The sequence below is a fragment of the Pseudophryne corroboree genome, chromosome 7 (genome assembly GCF_028390025.1).
Source record: "Pseudophryne corroboree isolate aPseCor3 chromosome 7, aPseCor3.hap2, whole genome shotgun sequence".
NCBI lineage: Eukaryota > Metazoa > Chordata > Amphibia > Anura > Myobatrachidae > Pseudophryne > Pseudophryne corroboree.
Window position 1 is genome coordinate 370,818,318 of NC_086450.1, and position 15,453 is coordinate 370,833,770.

General features: G+C 44.5%; 1 protein-coding gene across 1 annotated transcript; it reads left to right on the forward strand.

The window, feature by feature from the left end:
* The first annotated feature begins 923 nt into the window (after positions 1 to 923).
* On the forward strand, positions 924 to 3,342 carry LOC134943723 (uncharacterized). Its single transcript, XM_063932405.1, has 3 exons — positions 924 to 993; positions 1,067 to 1,279; positions 1,881 to 3,342. The coding sequence occupies exon 3, from the start codon at positions 1,931 to 1,933 to the stop codon at positions 2,597 to 2,599; it is 669 nt and encodes a 222-aa protein (XP_063788475.1). The 5' UTR covers positions 924 to 993; positions 1,067 to 1,279; positions 1,881 to 1,930; the 3' UTR covers positions 2,600 to 3,342.
* Positions 3,343 to 15,453: the final 12,111 nt, after the last annotated feature.

Genomic DNA, 15,453 nt, shown 5'->3' on the forward strand with positions numbered 1-15,453 from the left:
AAAGTCGTCTTGTCATTCTTTTTGTCTTGTATTTTGTGGTTTTGTCTCATTTTTAGTCCAAGTTATTTTTCTTTATAGTCCCTTGTCAGTGTGTGTGTGTGTGTGTGTGTGTGTGTGTGTGTGTGTGTGTGTGTGTGTTGTGTAGTGGTAGTGGAGGAGTGTGTTGTTGTTTTTTTCCCCAGTGTTAACTGTTTAGACACACAATTATGTGTGACTCAGAGGTGGAGGGAGTGAGTGAGGGGGAGGAGGTTGGTCAGGTGGAGGAGGTGAGTGTTAGTGAGGTTAGTGAATTATCCTGCAATAATGTTTTCCTTTTGGGCGTTTAAAAAAAAAAATTTGTGACTATGTTTTATATTTAAGTGATCCATGTGGAATTTAAAAAAAAAAGTGGTTGTCATGTTAGAGGCTGGAGTACTGGAAAGTGGTTTGGAAACCACTTACATGTGTAATGTCATCTTTAGATAATGTTAATTATTTAATTTAAAAAACAATTATTATTTTTTTTGCTTGTATTTGTACCGTGACATCCCACTGCAGTGTAATTTTTTTATAAATTGCTGCATTTGTTTTTGCTCATATAGTGGTAATGTGTCTTTGGAGTGCCACATCACAGAGCAAATTAGATATTGCATCTGTAATATTTTTCCTTCCAATACAAAATGAAGTTGTGTGGGTTTTTTTTTAAACCTTTCCTTGAACTTGTGGCCTATGTCAGTGTCCTGTACATGTTTTCCTGTGTTGATGTTGCCATAGTGCATATGTGTTTTGGTCATTGTTTTTGTTTATTTTTTTTATTTCTGGTCCTTATGTTTGTTTTAAATAAAAACCAAGCATTTCTAAAAGAAAAAATGTTTATAAGCATAATGGGTGGATGTATACACAATAGAATGATTTTTTAATATAATTCATTTTATACAGTGTCTGAAAAAAGCAGTACTACTCGTCGGCCAGTAACTCCTATCACATCTGATGATGATGACGCTGCGGAAGCAGGTAAAGTGTCCATTGTAGTATAGGGTATGCTTGTAAAGGAATGGGCATAACAAAATTGCACTTTCATTAAAAGGTCCATCAAAAGAAGTATGGAGCAGCAGAAGTGGCACTTCTGTAAGACATCACCACAAAAAACCTGTGGCCGAAAAGAAAGCAAGGTCGTATGTCCTGGCAAAAACACAGCAGGCTACCCCGCCACGAAGATTATCGTCCGTATGTTCTGTACCCCCACTCCAAATTTTGGACACACCTCCAAGACGTCATCCACACTCCCCTCATCTTGATTGTGAGTATCAAACTGAAAAAATGTGTAAAAATGTCAGAACATAATCAAAATCAGTCATAACCGCATTAAGTCAAAACACATCCAAAACTAAAATACTTACAGCAGTAAGTAAAAGCTGAAATGGAATCCAAACTAAATGGCCTTGTCCACATCCAGTAAAGATATGTATGTCCACTTGAGCCATACTGTATGACATTGGGTATAAGATGCTGCAACAAAAAAGCATGTTGGTTTGTTTGCAAAAAGTAAGGTTGTTTTTCCAAAAATCACATGTGTGCTTGAGGTAACATTGCAAAATACATATAAAAACATTACTATGTTTGTTTGAACAAAGCTATAAGGTAACACATTATGTATTCCAATGTGTTTTTATGGTGGAGTATGTGTGAGCTACAATAAAACTAAAGTGTTTTCTTTCACAATTAAGTAACCAGACACATTTGAATCAAACAGGCATATGTATGTATTTTAGCTATGAGTGATGATGTTGCTAGCAAGAATAGTTGAAAGCAACAGTGAATGACATGTGTTCCATGTGTAGTGATTTTTTAATATTTCACAAACATATGGATAGCTAACGGAGATTTGTTTAACATTTCAGCTTCGAGTCCTGGGAACAGCATCCCTCCGCAACAACACCAACACAGTGACATGGAGGAGACAAACATCTTAGATATGCAGCCATTAATGCAAGGAATGAGCCCCCCAGCACCTGTGAGTACACCACTACAGCAAAGATCACCACCACCACAACACAGCCCAACAACACCAGGAACACAAGGCCCTGATCAGGTGTTTTGGACTATTTGGGCTAGACAGCAGGCCACTAATGAAGATTGCATGCGTAAGCAGACACAAATGTTTGCAAGACTACCATCTCACCTCAGAAGAATATCAAGAAATCTGAGTAGACAAAATGAGCAAACAAACAGAATAGGCAATACCATGGAACTCATGCGTACAGATATTACACAGGTCATGGGAAACTTACAGCGCATAATGGAAGAACAGCACAGACAACAGCAAAGTTATATGAGCATTTTTCAAAACAATCAAAAGATTAATGAAAGTTTATTCCGAATAGTAGACAATCAAAATGCTGCTACACGTGAACTCAATGCCACCCTCACTAACCTGAATGAAACACTCAGATGCATGCACCAACAGCAAACAAGCTGCAGTTCTGGTACAACTACTCCAAATATCATGCCAGTCTCATCACCACCAAGACGGTCCACCAGAGCACGACAACATGACAGTGCTAAAGGCAAAGGGCAGGACAAGCAGCCACCCAAAAGACATGAAAAAAAAACAAGTTAGACATTTGTGATAAGTAACTCAAAATAGTTAGCAAGAGTTTTTGTTGCTTAAAAAATATAACACTTAGCTCCTTGACCCTTTTTTCAACATCATTAATTATAAGTGGGCCAAAAAAAAAACAAATTTAGTACGCACATTTATTCATTAACATTTTTTTTTTTGTATTGGAGGAAGGAAATGTTGATGGAGCCACACATACATGTTAGCAGGAAGTAAACTGACCACTTGATTTTTTTGTAATCATTACTCTGTCTAGATTCCAATCATTCTCTTTGCCTGCAGATACAATAATTGCCAGCCAGGCAGAATGTCTTTAACAGGAAGTGAACTGACCACTTGATTTTTTTCTAATCATTACTCTTTCTAGATTCCAATCATTCTCTTTGCCTGCAGACAATCCAAATTACAATGTTAGTGATACATATCTTAGCTATCTTATCTATACAACATTACAAGAAGAACACAATTGAGTTGCGTAAAAAGCTTGTAATATGTTGCCTTTGTTTTGTTTGAAAAACATTGTCCAAATGAATGTCAGTATTGTTGGGACATGTTTGTGTGTGTTAAAAATTACTAAGCATGTTTTTACACATGATGCTGAAACAAACAAACAAATATGTACTTTTACAACAAAAAACAAAAACTGTGTATAATAATGTATATGTGTGGCAAACTGTGTATTTACTTACACATCATCAAGTTTACAGCATCAAACATTAGGAAATACATTTTTCCTGATTACAGTAAGTTTGTGAGTCTTAAATATGATGGTGCATCACACATAGGGACACATGTATTCCTCAAGGCTAACATATTATATGTTGAGGAGTGTTTTTTGGGAACACGGGTTCTCAAACTCGGCCCTCAGGAACCCACACAGTGCATGTTTTGCAGGTCTACTCACAGAATCACAAGTGACATAATTAGCTCCACCTGTGAACCTTTTAACATCTGTCTGTGAGTAATTTATACACCAGTGCTTCTACTGGGTTAAGAGAAAAACATGCACTGTGTGTGGTCCTGAGGGCCGAGTTTGTGAACCTGTGCATTAGGACGTTACACACAATGAAAAAGTGAAATACTAAATGGATGATGTGGGCTTGTAAGAAATTAGCACTGCAAGTTTTCGATCACTTATCCAAACTTAATGCATGCCACTCATAATCTGTTGTTTTGAGATTAAAAATACACACAATACACATGCAACACTTGTTTCTCTATCGTCCTAAGTGGATGCTGGGGTTCCTGAAAGGACCATGGGGAATAGCGGCTCCGCAGGAGACAGGGCACAAAAAAGTAAAGCTTTTACCAGATCAGGTGGTGTGCACTGGCTCCTCCCCCTATGACCCTCCTCCAGACTCCAGTTAGATTTTGTGCCCGAACGAGAAGGGTGCAATCTAGGTGGCTCTCCTAAAGAGCTGCTTAGAGAAAGTTTAGCTTAGGTTTTTTACTTTACAGTGAGTCCTGCTGGCAACAGGATCACTGCAACGAGGGACTTAGGGGAGAAGTAGTGAACTCACCTGCGTGCAGAGTGGATTTGCTGCTTGGCTACTGGACACTAGCTCCAGAGGGACGATCACAGGTACAGCCTGGATGGTCACCGGAGCCGCGCCGCCGGCCCCCTTGCAGACGCTGAAGAGAGAAGAGGTCCAAAATCGGCGGCTGAAGACTCCTGAGTCTTCATAAAGGTAGCGCACAGCACTGCAGCTGTGCGCCATTTTCCTCTCAGCACACTTCACACAACAGTCACTGAGGGTGCAGAGCGCTGGGGGGGGCGCTCTGAGAGGCAAATAAAAACCTTATTAGAGGCAAAAAATACCTCACATATAGCCCACAGAGGCTATATGGAGATATTTAACCCCTGCCTAACTTCAAAAATAGCGGGAGACGAGCCCGCCGTAAAAGGGGCGGGGCCTATCTCCTCAGCACACAGCGCCATTTTCTCTCACAGAAAAGCTGGAGAGAAGGCTCCCAGGCTCTCCCCTGCACTGCACTACAGAAACAGGGTTAAAACAGAGAGGGGGGGCACTGATTTTGGCGATATTGTATATATATAAAAGATGCTATAAGGGAGAAACACTTATATAAGGTTGTCCCTATATAATTATAGCGTTTTTGGTGTGTGCTGGCAGACTCTCCCTCTGTCTCCCCAAAGGGCTAGTGGGTCCTGTCCTCTGTCAGAGCATTCCCGGTGTGTGTGCTGTGTGTCGGCACGTGTGTGTCGACATGTATGAGGACGATGTTGGTGAGGAGGCGGAGAAATTGCCTGTAATGGTGATGTCACTCTCTAGGGAGTCGACACCGGAATGGATGGCTTATTTAGAGAATTACGTGAGAATGTCAACACGCTGCAAGGTCGGTTGACGACATGAGACGGCCGACAATCTATTAGGACCGGTCCAGGCGTCTCAGAAACACCGTCAGGGGTTTTAAAAACGCCCATTTACCTCAGTCGGTCGACACAGACACAGACACGGACACTGAATACAGTGTCGACGGTGAATAAACAAACGTATTTCTCATTAGGGCCACACGTTAAGGGCAATGAAGGAGGTGTTACGTGTTTCTGATACTACAAGTACCACAAGAAAGGGTATTATGTGGGAGTGGAAAAAACTACCTGTAGTTTTTCCTGAATCAGATAAAATAAAATGAAGTGTGTGATGATGCGTAGGGTTACCCCGATAGCAAATATTGGCGTTATACCCTTTCCCGCCAGAAATTAGGGTACGTTGGGAAACACCCCTTAGGGTGATAAGGCGCTCACACGCTTATCAAGTGGCGTTACCGTCTCCAGATACGGCCGCCCTCAAGGAGCCAGCTGATAGGAAGCTGGAAAAATATCCTAAAAAGTATATACACACATACGGTGGTTATACTGCGACCAGCGATCGCCATCAGCCTGGAGATGCAGTGCTGGGTTGGCTTGGTCGGATTCCCTGACTGAAAATATTTTATTCATGTAGAGCATTTAATAGGATGCATTCTATATATATGTATGTGAGATGCACAGAGGGATATTTGCTCTCTGGCATCAAGATAAGTGCGTTGTCCATATCTCCCAGAAGATGTCAGGGACACGACAGTGGTCAGGTGATACAGATCCCATACGGCAGATGGAAGTATTGCTGTATAAAGGGAAGGAGTTATTTGGGGGTCGGTCCATCGGACCTGGGGACCACAGCAACAGCTGGGAAATCCAACCTTTTTTACCCCAAGTTACATCTCAGCTAAAAAAGACACCGTCTTTTCAGCCTCAATCTTTCCTTTCCCATGAGGGCATGCAGGCAAAAGGCCAGTCATATCTGCCCAGACATAGAGGTAAGGGAAGTAGACTGCAGCAGGCAGCCCTTTCCCAGGAAAAGAAGCCCTCCACCGCGTCTGCCAAGTCCTCAGCATGACGCTGGGGCCGTGCAAGCGGACTCAAGGTGGGGGGGTAGTCTCAAGAGTCTCAGGGCGCAGTGGGATCACTCGCAAGTTGACCCCTAGATCGTACGAGTATTATCCCAGGGGTAAAGATTGGAGAGTCGAGACATCTTCTCCTCGCAGGTTCCTGAAGTCTGCTTTACCAACGGCTCCCTCCGACAGGGAGGCAGCATTGGAAACAATTCACAAGCTGTATATCCAGCAGGTGATAATCAAAGTACCCCTCCTACGACAAGGAAAAGGGTATTATTTTTCCACACTATATTGTGGTACTGAAGCCAGACGGCTTGGTGACACATAGTCTAAATCTAAAATGTTTTGAACACTTACATAAAAGGTTCAAATCGAGATAAAGTCACTCAGAGCAGTGATAGCGAACCGGAAAAAAAAGGGGACTATATGGTGTCCCTGGACATCAAGGATTACCTCCATGTCCAAATTTTGTCCTTCTCATCAAGGGTACCTCTGGTTCGTGGTACAGAACTGTCAATATCAGTTTCAGACGATGCCGTTTGAATTATCCACGGCACCCCGGGCCTTTTTACCAAGGTAATGGCCGAAAAGATGTTTCTTCAAAGAAAAAAGGCATCTAAATTATCCCTTACTTGCACGACCTAAAAAGGGCAAGTTCCAGAGAACAGTTGGAGGTCGGAAGAGCACTATCTAAAGTAGTTCTTCGACGGCACGACTGGATTCTAAATATTCCAAGAATCGCAGCTGTTTTCCGACGATACGTCTGCTGTTCCTAGGGATGATTCTGGACACGGTTCAGAAAAAGGTTTTTCTTCCCGAGGAAAAAGCCAAGGAGTTATCCGACCTGTCAGGAACCTCCTAAAACCAGGAAAGGTGTCTGTACATCAATGCACAAGAGTCCTGGGAAAAATGGTGGCTTTTTACGAAGCAATTCCATTCGGCAGATTCCATGCAAGAATTTTCCAAAGGGATCTGTTGGACAAATGGTCAGGGTCGCATCCTCAGATGCACCTGCGAATAACCCTGTCGCCAAGGACAAGGGTATATCTTCTGTGGTGGTTGCAAAAGGCTCATCTATTGGAGGGCCGCAGATTCGGCATACAGGATTTGATCCTGGTGACCTCGGACGCCAGCCTGAGAGGTTGGGGAGCAGTCACACAAGGAAGAAACTTCCAGGGGGTATGGACGAACCTGGAAAAGTCTCTTCACGTAAACATTCTGGTACTAAGAGCAATCTAAAATGCTCTAAGCCAGGCGGAACCACTCCTGCAAGGAAAACCGGTGTTGATTCAGTCGGACAACATCACGGCGGTCGCCCATGTAAACAGACAGGGCGGCACAAGAAGCAGGAGTGCAATGGCAGAAGCTGCCAAGATTCTTCGCTGGGCGGAGAATCACGTAATAGCACTGTCAGCAGTGTTCTTCCCGGGCGTGGACAACTGGGAAGCAGACTTCCTCAGCAGACACGATATTCACCCGGGAGAGGGGGGTCTTCATCCAGAAGTCTTCCACATGCTAATAAACTGTTGGGAAAGACCAATGGTAGACATGATGGCGTCTCGCCTCAACAAGAAACTGGACAAGTATTGCGCCAGGTCAAGAGATCCACAGGCAATAGCTGTGGACGCACTGGTAACACCTTGGGTGTACAAATCAGTATATGTGTTTCCTCCTCTGCCTCTCATACCAAAGGTATTGAAGATTATACGGTGAGGAGGAGTAAGAACAATACTAGTGGCTCCGGATTGGCCAAGAAGGACTTGGTACCCGGAACTTCAAGAGTTGGTCACGGACGACCCGTGCCCTCTACTTCTGAGAAGGGACCTGCTACAACAGGGTCCCTGTCTCTTTCAAGACTTACCGCGGCTGCGTTTGACGGCATGGCGGTTGAACGCCAGATCCTAAAAGGGAAAGGCATTCCAGAAGAAGTCATTCCTACCTTGATTAAGGCAAGGAAGGAAGTCACCGCGAAACATTATCACCGCATTTGGCGAAAATATGTCGCGTGGTGCGAGGATCGGAGTGTTCCGACGGAGGAATTTCAACTGGGTCGTTTCCTACATTTCCTACAATCAGGATTGTCTATGGGTCTCAAATTGAGATCTATTAAGGTTCAAATTTCGGCCCTGTCAATATTCTTCCAAAAAGAATTGGCCTCAGTTCCTGAGGTACAGACTTTTGTTAAAGGAGTACTGCATATACAGCCTCCTGTGGTGCCTCCGGTGGCACCGTGGGATCTAAATGTAGTTTTAGATTTCCTCAAATCCCATTGGTTTGAACCATTGAAAAAGGTGGATTTTAAATATCTCACATGGAAAGTGACTATGTTACTGGCCCTGGCTTCCGCCAGGAGAGTATCTAAATTGGCGGCTTTATCTTATAAAAGCCCTTATCTAATCTTCCATTCGGATAGGGCAGAACTGAGGACTCGTCCGCATTTTCTCCCTAAGGTGGTATCAGCGTTTCACCTGAACCAACCTATTGTGGTGCCTGCGGCCACTGGCGACTTGGAGGACTCCAAGTTGTTGGACGTTGTCAGAGCCTTAAAAATATACATTTCAAGGACGGCTGAAGTCAGAAAATCTGACTCGCTGTTGATACTATATGCACCCAACAAGTTGGGTGCCCCTGCTTCTAAGCAGACGATTGCTCGTTGGATTTGTAACACAATTCAACTTGCTCATTCTGTGGCAGGCCTGCCACAGCCTAAATCTGTTAAGGCCCATTCCACAAGGAAGGTGGGCTCATCTTGGGCGGCTGCCCGAGGGGTCTCGGCATTACAATTCTGTCGAGCAGCTACGTGGTCGGGGGAAAACACGTTTGTAAAATTCTACAAATTTGATACCCTGGCAAAAGAGGACTTGGAATTCTCTCATTCGGTGCTGCAGAGTCATCCGCACTCTCCCGCCCGTTTGGGAGCTTTGGTATAATCCCCATGGTCCTTTCAGGAACCCCAGCATCCACTTAGGACGATAGAGAAAATAAGAATTTACTTACCGATAATTCTATTTCTCGGAGTCCGTAGTGGATGCTGGGCGCCCATCCCAAGTGCGGATTATCTGCAATACTGTACATAGTTATTGTTAACAAATTCGGGTTATATTGTTAAGGAGCCATCTTTAAGAGGCTCTTTCTGTTATCATACTGTTAACTGGGTTTAGATCACAAGTTGTACGGTGTGATTGGTGTGGCTGGTATGAGTCTTACCCGGGATTCAAATTGCCTCCCTTATTGTGTACGCTCGTCCGGGCACAGTACCTAACTGGAGTCTGGAGGAGGGTCATAGGGGGAGGAGCCAGTGCACACCACCTGATCTGGTAAAAGCTTTACTTTTTTGTGCCCTGTCTCCTGCGGAGCCGCTATTCCCCATGGTCCTTTCAGGAACCCCAGCATCCACTACGGACTCCGAGAAATAGAATTATCGGTAAGTAAATTCTTATTTTTTCATATAGCGAGGGTATGTTTGTATGTGTCAAGGAGACAGACACATTCTGAGTAATGGATTTTGGTAAAAAAAAGGCAAAACATCTATTTATGAATACACAACAAATGAAATAAGCAAACCAAGCTTACCTTAGAAATAGCGATTGATGATCTGTTGCCTAACCTGCCTCCCTACATCAGTACTCCAAGTATCACCAGATGTCTCTAATTCCTCTGCTTGCTGGCTGCTTTCTTCCTCCTCCTCCTCAACATGTGGCAGATGTTGTTGCAAACACATGTTATGAAGAAAGCAGCAGCAGAACACAATTTGAGTTACCTTGGAGGGACTATACAACAAAAGGCCACCAGACTTATCCAAACACCGAAACCTAGATTTCAGCACACCAAAACATCTTTCTATCACATTCCGCTTGGACTTATGTGCATTATTGTAATTGTGTTCAGCAGGGGTATCAGGTCGGGACAATGGAGTTAGAAGCCCAGAGAAACAGCCATATCCTCCATCACCTAAAAGACAGATATAGTAACGTGATTCATGTTAAGATACAGCAACACATAAGTAACACACTGTGGGGCAGATGTATTAACCTGTAGAAGGCATAAGGAAGTGAAAAACCAGTGATATGTGCAAGGTAATAAAAGCAGCAGACAATCTGTTCCTAAATGTTAATTTACATATTGGAGCAGATTGGCTGGTGCCTTTATCACCTTGCACAGATCACTGGTTTCTCACTTCCTTATGCCTTCTACAGGTTAATACATCTGCACCTGTATTTGGACAAAGTATACGCAGGCCTACACATATCAAATTACATACCCAGCAGCCATCCATCTGCAATTTGTCCATCCTCAAACTTATCAAAGAGGGATGACTGACTGAGGATGAAGGAGTCATGGCAGCCCCCAGGGTAACCAGCAACAACACTCATTATTTTGAGATTTGCATCATAAACCACCTGCACATTTGTGGAGTGTTCGAAATGGCGGTTTGTATGTATGTGCTGCCTGCCCCTAGGTGGTCTCAACTGAATGTGTGTGCAATCTATGGCTCCAAGCACATTGGGCATGCCAGCCAGCTCATAGAAATCTACCCTGACGGCATGCCACTGAGACTCCTGGGTAGGGAAGCAGATTGAGGCCTCGATGTGGGGCTGCAAAACAGCCAACACCTGTGTGAACATTTTAAAGAACAATAAACATGAGATTTTAGGACAGAACTGGCCACCGAGAAATTAAAACAAACACAAAACAGAAGAGGTCGTTAGGTATACATCACCTGTGTTAAGATTCTTGAAAATGAGGGCTGTGAGATTCCTATGACATCCCCAGACACAGCCTGAAAGCTGCCAGTGGCCAGAAAGTGCAACACAGCCAGGAGTTTGTGCAGGCCTGAGACAGGGCGAGAGCGTACTGTCTCAGGGTCTAGGCCCAGTTTGACAAGGTCATACAGACGGAAAATGTTGTTACGATTTAGACGGAACATCTGTATGACCTTATCATCGGACAATGCGTTCAAGTGTAAACGCCCCCTAAAAAAACAAGGCCTGCGCAGCCTCCGCGGAACCTGTACAACCTGCTGACCATGTTCAGTTTCTTGACCCTGGGTACTTACAGGCTGATGTCTGAGTCTGAGGAATCCCACAGCACACAAAAGATCACTGGCCCACAGTCCTGCTGCCATTTCTGAGTGTAGGTGTATTGAAATGGGCCTAACATCCTTTTATAGGTATCCTACTTCAGGTGTGAGTGATTTTTTATTTGCAACACATGTAAACACGACTGAAAAAAGCAGGTCTATTTTTTTGCCGCTTTTTTTAACGAATCGCAAAAAAAAACGACCGCATTTGAGCACTCAGAGACTAACACCCAAATACGAATGAATAGTGAATTCCCGTATTCTATGAAATAACAGCCGCGTTTGACCGATGGTCTATTCATTCGTATTTCAGAACGTTGTCATTCAAACCATTACGAATAGACCAGACACTGCCGAGATTGGTGCTTAGTGAATTCCCGAATTTGGGACTTAGAAAAAAAAACACAAATCGGCCAAACTCGGCTTTTTAGTAAATACTGGCCCAGGTGTGTGCTCTGTACATAGGTGGTCATTCCGAGTTGATCGCAGCCAGCAACTTTTTGCTGCTGCTGCGATCAATAGTCCACGCCTATGGGGGAGTGTATTTTAGCTTAGCAGGGCTGCGATCGCTTGTGCAGCCCTGCTAAGCTAAAAAAAAATTCAAGCATAAATAGACCAGCCCTGGACATACTTACCCTGTGCGATGGATCCAGCGATGATGAGCCCGGCTTTGACGTCACACCTCCGCCCTCCGTTGTCCTGGACATGCCTGCGTTTTACTCACCACTCCCCGAAAACGGTCTCCAATGGTCCGGATCCGCCCTGCCACGCCTCCTTCCTGTTAATCTTCTTAACAATCGCCTCTGCAACAGCTTCCGTCGGTAGGCGCAACGTAACCCGGTGACCTCTGTCGCTGGGCAACGTCGCTCACGTGCACACCGTCCGCCGCGCATTCCGCATCCGTTTGCACCACAGCGAGAAACCACTGCGTGCGAACGGGTCGGAATGACCCCCATAGTCCTGTAGAAATGCTCAAATGCCTCCTTTTAATCCTTGCCTCTCACACACGTGCCTCTCACTTACACACACACATGCCTCTCACTTACACACACATGCCTCTCGCTTACACACACATGTCTCTCACTTACACACACGCATGCCTCTCACACACATGCCTCTCACTTATACACGCACCTCACTTACACACACACGCCTCTCACTTACACACACATACACACATGCCTCTCACTTACACACACACGCCTCTCACTTACACACACATACACACATGCCTCTCACTTACACACACATACACACATGCCTTTCACTTACACACACATACACACATGCCTTTCACTTACACACACACACACATGCCTCTCACTTACATACACATGCCTCTCACTTACACACACAAACATGCCTCTCACACACATGCCTCTCACACAAACACATGCCTCTCACACATGCCTCTCACTTACACACACACACACACACACACACACGCCTCTCACACATGCCTCTCACTTACACACACACACACACACACACACACACACACACACACACATGCCTCTTTTACTTGAACACACAACTTGCCTTAAACACACACACACACACACACACACCTCGCTTAAAACATACACACACAAAACACAGTGCTTCCAACATTTATCAAAGCCCCCCAGCACACCCAACTACACCTTTCCCACCACGGTGCAGCTTGAGGCCATTGCCTACCTTTGGTTATCATCAGCCTGACGGAGGAGCAGAGAGCTTCCCTCGGCTGGCTTGCTTAACTGGAAGGGCCCGGGAGGAGCTGCGCTCTGGAGCTCCCCCTAGCTGCAGCCAGTGCCAGCTCTCTGTATATACAGGAGGCAGCTTCCGTGTCACGGACACAGCTCCTCCGTCTGTAAGAATCACTAAAAAAAAAAAAGTAGCATCGAGCAATCGTCATCGGGAGACAGTGGAGGAGAAGTGCCCCCTTGAGGTCAGGAGCCCGGCGGCAGCCGACTCCACTGCCTCCCACAGTTCCGCCCCTGGTCCACTCCTAATGCAAACGCAATTCCAGACGCTGGCAGCAAACTGAATGTGAGCGGACTGAGGATGGAATGCTATTCCAACTGTACGCACATTCAGAGCTGTATGCATCTATGCAATGGCACCGCACCACTCGAGTCCCAGAGGGTTTAAAAAATGAATCTCTTTGGATTGCTCATGATTTCATGTGCGATTTCACTCAGGAGAGTGCATGGTGAGGTGGGCATAATTGACTGAAAATGACTGGAAATTAATGGTATTGACATGAATAATACTATAGGAACAAAAAGAGTCTAAGTTGCATGATTATCTGCTTTTTTTCTTGATTTTTATCAATTGTTAAAGGAACCCAGATACAAACCCAAAATGAGGTTGTTTTTACAAAACCAAAACCAAAACATGACAATGATTTAGAACCAAGACCAAAACAGTGCACATCCCTACTTTTGCTATATACTGTATTGAAAAAAACAATTATACATTACAATTGCATGCATATTTATAATTTGAAATAACAGATGTTAATAACATCTTGGTCTGGAGAAAAATTGAAAAGACTCTTGTAGATTGTTGCATACCAATGGGAAACTGTGGGCAGCCGTAGATTGAGAAGATTTTGTTTTATTGAAATAGGAATTATTAGCAGGCTTCCGGACATGGATATCAGGTGATAAATACTGTATGCTGCGGGGAATGGGGGGGGGGGGGGGGGGGGATAAGCTGGACAGATAAAAGGACATCTTGTCTAGAAAGTGTTTGAAGGTTGAACAGAAAAAGGATAACACTTTGCCTTGGCTACAAGGACACACAGCCAAGGTCTGCTAGCATATTCCAATAGTGGATTCTGCAGTTTCATTACAAAGCAAAACAGCTGATTGTGTTGTAGAATATACCTAATTCCTTAAGGTGAGTTGGAGGTACAGTACCATAAACTACTCAATCACAGCCTAAATTGGTCATTAGAATCAGTCTAGCAATGTCATGCCATAGTCTTGCCATGAGATAGAAAGCAGCATTATTTTGTATACAGGGCTGCTATAAGAACTGGTCGGGCACAGTACATATTATACAGACAGGGCCATAATTACCTAGAAGCTTGAGGAGGGGACACTGCTGGCTACTTCGGGAGTGGAGACAGGCTGTCATGACATTAGGCTCTGCACATGGCTGTCTTAACAGCAGTGTAGGCCCGTGGGCAAAGCAATGTACTGTGGGCCCTTCCCATCCTCCAGTGGCAGGGGTGGGGGTGCGGTGCTATCAGTGGCAGCTTTAATGTCCCATGGGTGGTAGGGGGTGTTCTATCTTCCACTCAGCATGTGGGAACTGGAGCAGTAATTTCTGCTAATTACTCCTTTTTACTGCACAGATGGTGGGAGATAGGGCGGGAAGGAGAACACTAAATTGTAGAAAGAGGCATTGGGCTGAATGAGGGGTCCCGGTACATGAATTCCAGGGTGCTAGGGGGTGTTTAATATGCAAAGGAAGGGTGGGTAGTGGAGTGGGCTTAATATTAATCATTTTCTGGTGAGAGGGCAGCTTGCTTGACTGCATATATCTCCAGTTCCTGGAAATAGATTTCTTTGCTTTCAATGGAATAAAAAAAAAAAACTAGAGAGTCCCACCTTTCAGGGAAATCTGGGGACTTGGGGATCAGAGTTCAGGAACCAGAGCAATCCACCAACAAAAAAATAAAACTGCATACGAGGCGTGTGGAGCTGGAGCAGGGACCAGCTGCTTGAAGGCTGATATCTCTGGTTCTGGGCATAGTAGAGACAAACGGACAGTGACTAACGAAAGGGAAGAGTCCCAGCTTTTGGTCCATACCCTCAGAAGAATTCTAAGTTAGACAGAACCCAAGATATCTTGCTGGGAATATCAATTTAGGTACAAGGGTGCAGGTGCACCATACACCATTAAAATTATAATTATAAACCAACATATCCAAGGTTATGAGCCTGCCCACCTGCTTCATGGTGACCTCGTCGGACAGGTCCCTAACTTTATAGGGGTTTGCCTTTTGGGGGTGGACTTTTGGGGCGTGGAGCTCATTGGATTGCTCTGGCTGGGCCACTTTGGGGCATCACCACCTTATACTTATTTCTAACACGACTGTATATCAATCTGTGTTTGTTTTTATTTATGTAGCATTTTTCTCATATCTTTTACAGGTGTAACACTGATCAGCTAACCTCACTTTTTAACACTCTGACACCTTACTGCTGTCCTCTTTCTAACACTCAGCAGCTTCCCTCACTTGCTTAACACTGATTTTTTACTTCTATCTCTCATTTGTGTGATGCCCTGGGGTGGTATGGTAGGTGAACCCCTATAATGTTAGGGACCTGTCAGACGAGGTCACCGTGAAGCAGGGGGGAAGGCTCATATATTGTCAATA

Coding starts and splice junctions, on each gene's coding strand:
- LOC134943723 (XM_063932405.1), top strand. CDS start 1,931: ATGGAGGAGACAAACATCTTAGATATGCAGCCATTAATGCAAGGAATG.